The 12,187-nt window shown below is 42.3% G+C and overlaps 1 protein-coding gene across 1 annotated transcript in view; it reads right to left on the reverse strand.

Moving 5' to 3' along the window:
• Nucleotides 1-12,187, reverse strand: part of LOXHD1 (lipoxygenase homology PLAT domains 1) — a 131,474-nt gene that overhangs the window by 61,547 nt on the left and 57,740 nt on the right. The window contains exons 19-27 of the mRNA XM_074813690.1: nucleotides 11,365-11,469; nucleotides 11,175-11,307; nucleotides 10,487-10,641; nucleotides 9,063-9,196; nucleotides 7,995-8,143; nucleotides 6,595-6,699; nucleotides 5,756-5,884; nucleotides 4,834-4,998; nucleotides 169-350 (exon numbers count right to left, since the gene is read on the reverse strand). Of these exons, the coding sequence (XP_074669791.1) occupies nucleotides 169-350; nucleotides 4,834-4,998; nucleotides 5,756-5,884; nucleotides 6,595-6,699; nucleotides 7,995-8,143; nucleotides 9,063-9,196; nucleotides 10,487-10,641; nucleotides 11,175-11,307; nucleotides 11,365-11,469 (1,257 nt within the window). The remainder of the gene's footprint in view (nucleotides 1-168; nucleotides 351-4,833; nucleotides 4,999-5,755; nucleotides 5,885-6,594; nucleotides 6,700-7,994; nucleotides 8,144-9,062; nucleotides 9,197-10,486; nucleotides 10,642-11,174; nucleotides 11,308-11,364; nucleotides 11,470-12,187) is intronic.

Here is a 12,187-nt window from a genome sequence, read left to right on the forward strand (position 1 = left end):
GAAAAGATTTGATCCAGTATACAGTAAGTCAGTTGCAGAACCCACGTTCTTCAAGTAAAAGAGCTGAATATCTTTCCCTAAAAGATGAAAAGTTCCTACTTCACTCCATTTTCTCTTCTTAATTCCCTTAGGGCAACCTAATAAGACAGTGAGCATCTTTGATCTTACCTCCACAATGAACTGATTCACCGAGTTCCTTTCAAAATACATCCTTTGCTCTCTCTTGTTGAGGCACAGGGATTTCTGTTGAGTGCAGATCCCATCACTTCCATAGAGAACAATGAAGACATCTGCATCGGTGCCAGCTCCGAAGATATCACTGGTGTAGACTGTGATCTCGTAAGGAACAACTGGTTTAAGAAATGGCAGGAAATTAAACAACAGAAGTTAGTAAGCAGTGTACCAATGCATCTAAGAAAATTTTAATGAAACAAAATCTGGATTAGAAAACTCAACAGCTAAAGAAGACAGCGTAGGAATCATACAGAGCAGGTCAGTACTCTGAGAATCCAGAGGAATTTCCTTTAACCCTGTAAGGCAAATTGACCTTGATGTATGTTCATTTACTGAGATTCTGGGGCTAATCACGTGATCAGAAAGCACCCTGTATTTATACCTGTCATCTAAAATTACTGAAACAGGATTTGCTTCAACAGCTCAAGTTTAAAGCAAAGCATGGGAACTCACAAATTTTTGAGCAACTAGGCAAATGGATGAAGTTAAGCCAACTCGAGGCAGTATATAAATATTCAAGACAGCCTTACTGATAAAAAATCTCCTATTATTTTCATTACTAAAAAAGTGACATAAATCAATCATAAGGAAAAGAAATAAACCCCTCTGCTGTCCACTCTGATCTAATTTTCTCTTAGCACCACCTTCTCCGTAACACTGAAGCAAACAGGATAAATCCGTACCAGATCAATGGTGAATGCAGAATAGTAAGCATCAAGCCCCTAAATACTGTTATTCTGTTCCCTTGGTTTCTCCAGAATGTTCCATGACTTGAAAATCTGATGCCTCCTTTTGTTCTTTTCTATCTTCACAGCTTCTCAGGCCTGAGTCCTGCTGGAGTGTGACTCATACTTGCTCAGGAACAAGACTGACCCAGGAATAAGACTGGGGCTCTGTTCCTGGCTCTGCTACAGATTTGCTGAATATCCTCAGTTTCCAAGGTGAGATGATGTTTAGCTCACAGAGTAAGAAACCTGTGTTCAGATGTCTGCACAACAAATAGGTGGGTACATCTCCAGATGTAATCACTAAAGTCAACGGGGTTTGAAGAGTCAAACAAGCAAATGTAGGCACCTTCCTCTGGGTTAGCTGAATCATTCTCCAAACCCACCCTCTGTGAATGACCAAAGATTTATTGATGACAACGGTAATTCAGACACTCCACTGTCATGAGGATATGTAAATTCAGGTGTGCCATTTGGCAAACTGAAATGTATCCCTATTCTCCTTTAAATCTGTCGTGGTTTGAACCTGGTTGGCAGCCAAACACCATGCAGCTGCTCACCTACCCTCCACCTGCCCAGGTAAAGGTAAAGGGAGACAGTTTAATATTTGAAATAAAATATTTCAAATATTTGAAATAAAACAAAACAATAACAATACTAGAAAGTACAAAGGGGTAATGCACAATGCGATCACTCACCACCCACCAACTGATACCCAGCCTGTTCCCAGCCAGCGATCCCAAGATCCTGCAGTCACAATCCCGGAAGTGAGAGAGAACCCCCCTCCTTCCCATCCACCCCTCCTTTATATCCTGGGCATGACGTTACATGATCTGGAATATTCCACTGGCCAGTTTGGGTCCAGTGCTCTGGCCGTGCTCCCCCCAGCTTCTTGTGCACCTGCACACGGGCAGGACATGGGGAGTTGGAGAGTCCTTGATCTCTGAGCAACAACTGAACACATCAGTGTGTTATCAGCATTCTTCTCATACCAAATCCCATCCTGAACCCAAAGCACAGCACTGTTCTAGCCACTGAGAAGAAAACTTAACTCTACTCCAGCCAAAACCAGGACAAAATCCTTTCTGAAATTTTTACATGAAAAATACCAGGTGAGGCCTGGACACCACTGATTACCTCCAGGGACTTCTCCCGCTGCAAGCAGACACAATCCCTGTAGTCCACATCACTACCCATAAGCACAGTCTTACACAGCCAGCACTATCTCCAGGACCCACTGCTGGCCATCCCTCTCCCATATGTCACCATCCCAGCTCCCACCGCTTCCCATCCCTCACTACAATCTTCTCAGCTGCTTGGCATCTGCATCGGCCTACACTGCAGTGACTTGACCCATCTTTGCTATTTACACTACAGCACATCATGCTATATTTCAGATTCAGCATCTCTGTTACGGTAGAGAGAAGTTTCTGGCACCATATCTGCTACTGTTGGAGTAACTCTGATTATGCGTACTGGAGACTAATCATTCATTAAAAACCCAGGCTCTCTAAGTACAGCTCTCAGGAGAACAGAGATGAAGAAGTCTTCTACGGAGAGTCAGCCTGGAGGTACTTAATATTCTTTCTGCCCAGCCCAATGAAATCTTCTCTGCTGTGCTGCAAGTAAACTGGAATAATTTCTCCAGTATGTAAGAGGGGAAAAAAAAATCCTGGAGACCAAAAATCACATGCTATGCATTATGAATTAAAAATTATCTTCTCTGCTGAAGTTCGTGGTGCTTGCTCTTGTTGCTTGAATATTAACATCAGCTTAGAACTGAATCAGCAAAGCGGCACCGTAACAAGGTCACTAGCAGCACAACTTTCAGTTGTCAGACGCCCATTTCATTTACATGGCACTTTTAAAGTTGTATCCCCACAGGGATGATTTTAATTGGACTGCCAATGACATGTTTTTATCGTTTGTTCGGTGTGAAACAATTCTGGCACGAGTCATCATAAAACAAATCAAACCGTTTTAGTTACCTCTGGCAAACTGAAACCCCCAGGTTAATAGTCAGGAAATCAGAATGCAGGAAGTAGCACAGTGGGGAATGGTTTAAATGGTGAAACAGCCAAAGCTGACACTGAGGCTGGTGCAACCTTTTTGCCAGAGACACCTGATTATTTTCAAAGGCTGAATGTGGAACTCTTGACAAAAATCAGGTTTACGTGAACTATGTACTCAAAGGCATGATATGCCAGAAACACTTAATCATTATAATATGCAGGGACATTAATAAACTGTATAGTCAACATCTCCATCAAAATATATATCGACCAGGATAACATGGAAAAAACTGATGAGAAGCGTGTACAAGGTCTCTGGGTTATATTCATTCCTATGAATATATTTATTTACTATGTCTATCTACCATTTTTTTTTCAGATGCAAAGATTATTATGTCATCCAGTTAACTGATAAAAGCGAGGAAGGGAGCAAAGAGTATCTGTTCTTCTGCTCCAGACAATTTAGGTAAAGAAAGTAAGACCTGAGAAATAAAAAATAGCTTGGTCAAAGCATGGAGGAGGCTCAAAGAGACGACGTTGGCAGGTCTTCAGAGAAGAAAGTTGATCTTAACTTACTGGCTGCAGGATGTGAGGATCTGGATGTTGGAGGGCCAGTGGGAAGGAGACCTTCAACATGAACCACAGTGTTGACAGTAAAAAAGAAGGAGCTAAAGCAGCTGATAATATTCTGTGTGGTTATTTTCACAGCTACTTATGAAGAAGGAAACACTAAGGCAGCAAAAGAGAGATTGGGCAGCGCTAACTTTTGATGTCTAAAAATAAGGAACTGCAGTATGTAAGGCTTTTGATACAAACAATGCATACAACGAGGGATAAAGTGAGGTAGGAGACAGCTTTGGTGTGACCTATCACTTATTCAGAGTCACCTAGGAAGGTCCTGGCAGGGCACGGGGTGGACATCAATTCTCAGGTTCCAAACCTCATCCCTCACCATTGTGGCACCTAACTTAATGAAGGGAGAAGGCAATTCTTATAGTCCCCTGAACGTGGGCCAGGAAATATTTGTTGACAACTTGAAATGAAGCAGATCAGGGAGGGACAAGTCAAATACAGTCCCAGGGCCGTGAGTTCCCTGCACAGTCAAGGATGCACATGTGAAAAAGGAAAGAGAGGGCTACAGAATAAGCAAAATAATGTTTCCAGTCATTTATTTCAAGAAAGTCATATTATCTGATACTTGATATTCTGGAGACAGAAAAAGAAGTTGTCTGAATAGAACAGTTTGAGGTGTCATAGCAGACTCGAAAATTATAAGCTTAGTACTCAGAAGGAGATTCCAAAAGACACTGGGTTTACCCCAAACATTAATTTAGAGGGGAGTGACGTGAAGAGTAAATTGGAGAACACTAAAAGAGGGAGACTGGTGCAACACTATCAGAAAAACACCCCACTGAAGAAACTCTGGAAGAGGATCTTTTGGCAAGAGAGGGGGGTGCAATGCCAAAGGCACTGGGAGAACCAAGGCTTGGAAGCAAGATCAAACTGTCTGCTCTGATAACAGAAATGGCAATATTAGAATGGAGCAAGATCAAAGGAAAACTGGAGACAAGGAAGATGGCTTGGAATAGGCTGAGGACTTGGAGATGACAGGGCAAGAGGGAGGAAAAAGACAATCATACACAGCCACAGGGCTTTTAATGATTTGACAAATACAGGAAATGTTAGTCTAGAGCGCCCAGAGGAACCTTCTCGTAGTAATTGGAATAGTTGGCAAGTGATGTATTCATAAATTTTTCAAAGCCAATTCAAGGGAGAGGCCAAGCCTATAAAACTGCATGAGCTAGTGAGATTTTATCTTTTGTAATGATGAGTGTATCCTGGGGAAATGGCATTCTGCTCACATGGGATATACTCTGTTGTCTGCAGTTCTGCAGGGAAGATAATTCTCTCTATGGCTCCATCATCCTCTGATTTATCCAGCCAACGGCCACAAGGGAACTTGAGGCACTGTCCCAGTGATGGGGCATCAATCTCCACCCATTCCAGAAACCAGCCAGTTGAATTACCTGTGGTTGGAGAGATAACAGTGAATAACCTACCACAAAGCCTTTACAGACAACAGCTGATGAATCATTGCATTCCAGACCCCTGAGAAACAAATCTTCCTCTCTTCTGCCAATGGAAAAATAGAATAGATGCCATAAAGATCATGGCAAGAGATTGTCCAGGTTTGAGCTAATGTGCTTTACATTTCTATATGCCTCAGGTTAAAGATGTGCATGTGGAAGTGCTAATTACTCCATCACTTGGATTAATTTGCCTTTGTAATAAAACAGAGGAGTTATCAACAAACAAGTCCCTTGGTGCTCCATAGTGAAGGAATTCATGTGTCCTTCCACTGCTTCCCTTGTTTGTAGTAGAGACACAGTCATGTCTCAAAAGCAGCCAAGATTTGATGGTCAAAACAAGAAAAATATTGATAAAGAAACGAGACAAGTTTATAGGCCCCAAGTGTGACAAGCAAAAATACAAGGTTTGGTGATGTATGAGAAAACTCTCTAAAGATGTGGCTGCAAAACCAAAGAACCTCTTGCAGAGAGGGAGAGGTTGAAAAGCTACCTGCAAGTTGCCACTACTGTGCTCTCATTGCCACAGCCATGGGAATGGTATTAGCAGCAAAGATAGTTGCAGCAACAGCCAAAGTGACAGCAAGGATCTGTCACCAAAAGGTAAATTACATTTGGGCTGTTGGAGGCAGGTTATTTTATACAGCAATGTGCCTAACGCACTAGAAATACTACATTACAAAGCAGATTATCTTACCTTTATTGTCATGGCCTATCTTGATTTTTTTCAGGTCTCCAATGTCCACAGACTCCACTGTAAAGTCATCTACCTTCCCACGCTCAAATTTGTTTTTGTTGATCTTTGAGGCCTTTAGGCTGACTATCCCTGTTGTGGCAATGCAAAAGGACATTGTTCAGCATGTGAAACAAATCCTCTGGGAATGTCAACAGTGGAAGGAGGGAGGGGGCTAAAATGTAAAAAATGGCTTTTCATCTCAAGATCTGAGCTGCGTCCCTCCCTCTGAACCCAAACCTGTATCAACACCCAAAATATACATCATTCCTTTCTTGAGTGATCCTCTGGCAGCGACACAGTCGAATCTGTTGCGCTGTGTTCACAGCAAAAGAAATTGGTCCTACCCATCAGTTCCCTGTCACTCTCACAGGCGCCCCAGTCACCGCACACACAGCTCGACTGCTTCCAAGAGGATTTGCTCATCAGCTGATTAAATACTTCTGGGCCACTCAAAGAGGCAGAGGAGAGCTGGATTTCAGGAGCATGCTGATTCATTGCTGAGGAAAGCAAATCATTGACTGTATTCACTACTCAGTAATGCAGTCCCAGTCAACTGTGCTGTTTCTATAATTGAAATTAAAGCCTTTAGATCAGCAGCTGGTGCAAATCAGCATCGCAAAGTTCGACAGTGATTTACAGCAGCTCCCAGTTACCGTGAAGTATGCGGAGACAGTGAGAACATGACGTTGTACTAAAAAGGAGTGAGAAATGGGTATAATGGAAACAAAAGGAAACCATGACCTGTGTTTTCAGGTATCCAGCAATGAGGTGCTATCCCGTTCCATCACATGAAGCCATACCTGTATCGTCTTTACTTCCATAGAGAGTGATGAAAACATTGGCATCTGTCCCAGCATTCTTCTTGTCCCCGGTTTTCACTTTCACAGTGTATGTTGTTGATTTAGCTGTCAGATAAAATATCTTAATTTAAGAGTGTGAAGTCTGAGCAGGAATTAACTCTACATTTCATTGTATATGTGTTTGGTTTGGGTTTTATTTTGACCAGTTACAGCTGCGTTCTAATCTCTAATTCCTATTGTATGCTGTGGTAGCTCCTGGGGTGAGCAGGGCTATCTGGTTGCAGAGTCTTTTACTGCTCCAGTCATTCAGTACATTGTCTAAATAGCTACAGATAAGAAATGTGCTCAAGCCTTCCCATTTGCTTCCTGGGAATCTGTAAAGCTCTTCAAATCTGTCTCTGCCTATAATGTTATTTCATTTAAAAAAAAAAAAAACCACAACACCCCTCCCCCTTTATTCTAATAGCACCAAAGAATATATGTGCACATAATGCATACCAGAAAGTATGTGCACATTGACATATGCAGTTCATATTCATGAACACACCCTTCACAATAGCATCATTTGGGAGGTTTCTATTGCACCATTATCTAACAAGTGCAGTAAACTCATAAAAATTGTGAAAAAGTCTAATATAGTCTTCACTGTGCTGTGAAAACCTACTCAGGAATTCCAGATCGGCACCTTTCTCCCATATTTCCAAGATGCTGCTCAGCCAGAAGGTCCTTCTGAAACAGGGCTCTCCAATTTGCGACAATTTGTTGGCTATCCAATTTGTGGAAACTATTCATGTATTCAAAAGCATCTGAGGGGGAGTTTAAGACCCTTCACTTGCAGTGAAGCCAATGGAAGTGCTGGGCACTCAGCACCTTTCAGCATCAGACCCAGGAGTGTGTCATTGCTCTGTGGTTACCATGCAAAATTATGTACAAGACAGATGAAGTTATTTTGGAGGACAATGGACATAAGCAGCAAGATGGAAAGTGAGACAAATTTAGGTCCCTTTCCTTTTTCTGGCCATGTTTGTTCTCTGCTTGGTTTCATGTTGAAATGTTTAACCATTCCAGTCCATGATGTGAAATGGCTGGGATTTACGCCTTAGATATTAACAACAAATGTGCATTTCAGTTGAGAAATGATGACTGAACATGTCATCCCTCTTCCTAGCTTTCTCACTTTGGGTCCATTCTTGCAAAGTGATTAAATCAACTAAAAATGAGGAGTGTCCACCCCTCACTGGCTGACATGCACTTCGCACTTCATTCACACCTGAAAACTTCATGGTGGGGACAGAATTACTCACAGCCCAGTAAATGTTAACTGCTAATGCCCTCAGCAATGTTAGTAACCTGGTTCTTTTTCAACCCCACACTGGAAGAAATACAAGGCTAACATAAACCTTTCTGTTCCAGGCCCAGCGTTGCAAGAGACTGGCCATCATTTTCCGAATCTTTCTTTACAAATGCTTCATCCACTGGGACCAGCTCCCTGACAATCTGACCGTCATCTTCCTCAACTGCTAACCACCGCTGGCATGGAAAATAATACCTACAAGAATGACAGCAGCACCCGGCACTTACACAGGACTTCACAGGCTTTAATAACATAAACAAGCACAGATCAGAGGCTACTTAAAAAAACAAGGTTACTGAAAGCTGAACAATATGTCTGTTTTCATCCTTGAGCTCTGGTATTTTTTGTGGTAACTAAATCCATAAATAGGTTAGTGAGCACTTACTGAGAAGTACTGTTTCTGAACCTTCAGCTCCATATGATTAATTCCTTTTAGTTTTCACTCCCAGAAAAACTTAAATAACTCAAGGGAACGTCCAGTCTCCCAGGCATTTTATGTTTATGAAGACTGGACCCATCTTGAAGTCCTTAGGAGCACCGCCCACCTGAGCACTGTGCAACTTTTAAGCATGTGACTTCAGGCAGGTTCCTGCTCAAAGACAAGCCTGTATTTCAGGTTTTAAACAGCCTAGGCTTTGCTCATCCAGCTGTCTGTAAAAATCATGGGAGTTTGCTTCAATCAGGACTTGCTTTAGGCCCAGACCTTTGTGTTAGGTACAAAAGGCAAGTTAAATGTGAGGTCAGGAACTTCTAGAGCGGAGACTTGAAAGGAAACATATGAGCACAGGGTCTGCAAGCAGACCTCCTCAGGAGGGAGAGTCCCTCCCAGGAGAAACAGAGAAAAGCTGAGGTTTCCTTCCAAACCCTGCTGGTTCCCAAACTGCAGAGATGTTGGGACAGCAAAACCCCCCACAGAGGTACCCCAAAACGGCCCCACACTCAGTATAACAGCACAATCATCACAAGGCTCCCAAAGGACGCCTGCTCCCTGTAAATTGGTGAGGAGATACGACGATGCCCTTCTGCATCTCCTCTGCCTTCCAGCAGTTCTGCAGGCTTCTGAGAACGTGTCGCCTTTTCTGACCACATGAAAAGGGTGCGACAGGCTGCTCACGTGGTGCTCTCCTTGAGGTCAACAATCTCTACCCTCTCCAGGAACCAGCTTGGGCTAGCACCAGTGTTATCGTGGCGGATACGCAGCTTCTTCAGCTCACCCAGGTCAATGGCTTTGATGGTGAACACATCCACCTGCACAGGGGGCAAGAGGCAAATGACTGTGTTTCTCAGAAAGGGGGAAAGGCAGGCAGTAAATGGCCAAGGGCAACCTTTTTTCCCATTAAAACAAAAGGTGTTTCTAAGTGCCCCCCTTGTATTCTTTGGGTGGATGTACTAAAATAACTACAGAGCTGTGACCTTTCTCATTAAAACTCACGCTTGGCTCCTACAAGGCAGTAACAGCCATGGAGCTGGACAACTCTTCACTCCCTTCTTTACCTCATGCCCATTTCAGCTTCCTCTAGGTTTAACTCACCACTTCTAAATCTCATTCCTTTCAGGCTTAGTATTCTCCCCCAGGCTGAATGTGTAACTGGACACAAACATATCGACTCCACGGAAACTCTCCTGCACACCTCCATGTGCTTTTTTTCAAACCACAGAATTTCTTTTTTTTGTCACTTACTACAACCAAGAGGTTTGATTATTAGCTGTGTTAGTGTGACAGGATGGTCCTTGTTATGATAATACTTTAAACATCTTAATGTGATTAACTTGTTCGTAGACTTTGCGTTTCTACTCCCAAGAGCAGAGAGTGTTACATTTGCAGCTTGGAGCTCTTCCCACCGAGTGAAGAACCATGTGCAGGTTGCAGTTTCACCAGTGCCAAGCTCATACATCACAGCTAACAGCTTATTTAACAACCTTAGGCTCTTTTTTGTGATTGCAAGTTTTCCACAGCTGCTTATTGTTTCCGTAAATTTTCGTTATTCAAAATTATTCCTTGAACAATTCCTGGTTATAGTAGTAGCTTGTTAATTGTTCATAAACATTTTTATGGCAAATATTCAATCTACAAGAGACGCCGTTTAATTGGATTGGATTATAATGTAATTATAGCACACCATGTAATATTGCTTTTATTCCCTGACTGGTTGAGTAGAACATTTAGAATCATATTTGCAATCTAAATACCGACATACTTGAGCTGCCTCACAAATACTCTCCAATATTAATTTAAAGTTTGTGGTTTTCAAGTATTCCTGGAAGGAAACATTACTACCAGAATGTGTACAAGAAGCAAATGGAAAAGGTAGTTCCAATGTAGAATTGGTGTTCAGATTATTATTCAGATGAATTTCCCCTGGAAAAGGTTTTGAGGCATTTTGCTTTAAATAATATTTAAAAAATAAAACACATCTGAGCTTTAAGCTGAAAAACCCAAGCCTTGCAGAGAAGAGACTGTAATGAATGGCCAGCATGATAACTGAGAGAGATCTGCCAGCCTTCTGCTTGCTTGAGCAAGTTGAGTTCATGCATTACCTGTCCCTTTTCAAACTTGTTGAAGTTATTCGATCTTTTCAGCTGGCGCTCACCCGTGTCTCCTCTTCCTACACCATAGATGCTCAAGAAGACATTAGCATCCGTCCCAGACCCTGACACACTCCCAGTGAGAACACGGACTTCATATGTATTCTCTGCAAGTAAAATTGCAAAGGCAGATCAAGAGGGGCCCAGAAATAGCCATATTTTGTCAGATCCATGGCTCACCGTGAAAGCATGTAGCCCAAATATGCGGACACAGTCAGCTTTAAGAAGGACTTTGCCTGGAGTTTGTTTGAATCTATCTTAAAACGTGAGCAGCTCTGTCTTTCTCCAGCCCTTGTCATTAACCATATAAATAGTTATATATCTTGCTGAACTCCCAGTCACAGTGGTAACTTGTCAAACTTGTGACCTAAATGCCCCAGACAAGCCTTGGAGAATTCTATAAAAGTCCTTTAGGATAGTCCCATTTCAGGCTGTCTCATCCATCCTCTGCCTTAGTTTAACCACTGTCCTCTTCCCCTCCAGAGCTGATCAACCAAACCACAGTGTAAGCTACACTGGATGCCTGAGGCAATGGGATGTCTGGGAGGCCATAAATGGTCCTACAAAGCACCACAGTGTGATTATTGACTTTTATACAACTGCTGTAACCACACACACACACATTCCCTCTGATATTTACCCTCCAGGTCAGATTCTCCATCAGGCACCAGCTCCACCACAAGCTCCTTATCTCCTTCGTCTCTAGCCAACCAACGGTGCGCCACAAACGTATAGACATCCATTGCTTCTTCTGCCTTGGCCTCCTCTTCTTCCTCCTCATCAGACTTCTTTTTCTTCTTCTTTTTATCAGACTCTTTTGTCTTGGTGGCAAGCCGCTTCAGCGTGACACTTTCCAGGAACCAGCCATCCCCAATGCCTGTCCCATCATGGCCTATCCGAATCTTATAAATCTTGCCAACATCTGCAGCCTCTCTCTGCCACCAAGGGAAAGTCAGCACCCAGGAAGATGTAAGACATCTTAACTTCATAAAGTACTTTCTTAAAAATGAGGAGCATTACCTCTAACACCCAAAACATCTAAGCAAAGATAAGATCAATCTTTTCTGCAAGTTTACCTTTACTTTTTCCTTCCTGTTTCATTCTTTCGTACTTTCCATCACCAAATCTCATGTGAACAGACTGAGCTGAAGACATTCAGAGAAACCACGGCAAGGACAGGAGCTGAATCCGTATCTACTGGGCTCCCTAATTCTCCATTGCTCTCCTTACCAGTATTGTCTAGTTTTTACAGATTCTCAGTGCCTAAGGTCATTTTAAAATGATTAATAAGGTACATCTAATGCTTAGCATGAGACATAAACCAAGCAAGAAGAAATAATGATATAGCAAAAAAGCGTTAAACTTGGACTTATATAACCTGATCTCTGACACCATGGTCTTGGACTGCCCTTCTTGTCTGGAAAATTAGAAAAGTATTTTCTCACTTCGCTAGTATGCAGAGAGGATACAATCATTAGTGAGTACAATGCATTTGTAGCAGAAGCCTGTATCAGTAAGATTTCCATCTCTCTAGTGAATACAGCATATACAAAACCTTGTTGGTTTAAATTATTTGTCCAGATTACTACCTAATGAAGTTGTACAGAAGGTTTTACTCCATGCAGTCCTTCAACGACCAGTGACTTGTTTCTG

This window comes from Strix aluco, chromosome Z (assembly GCF_031877795.1).
Source record: "Strix aluco isolate bStrAlu1 chromosome Z, bStrAlu1.hap1, whole genome shotgun sequence".
In the NCBI taxonomy this organism is placed as follows: domain Eukaryota; kingdom Metazoa; phylum Chordata; class Aves; order Strigiformes; family Strigidae; genus Strix; species Strix aluco.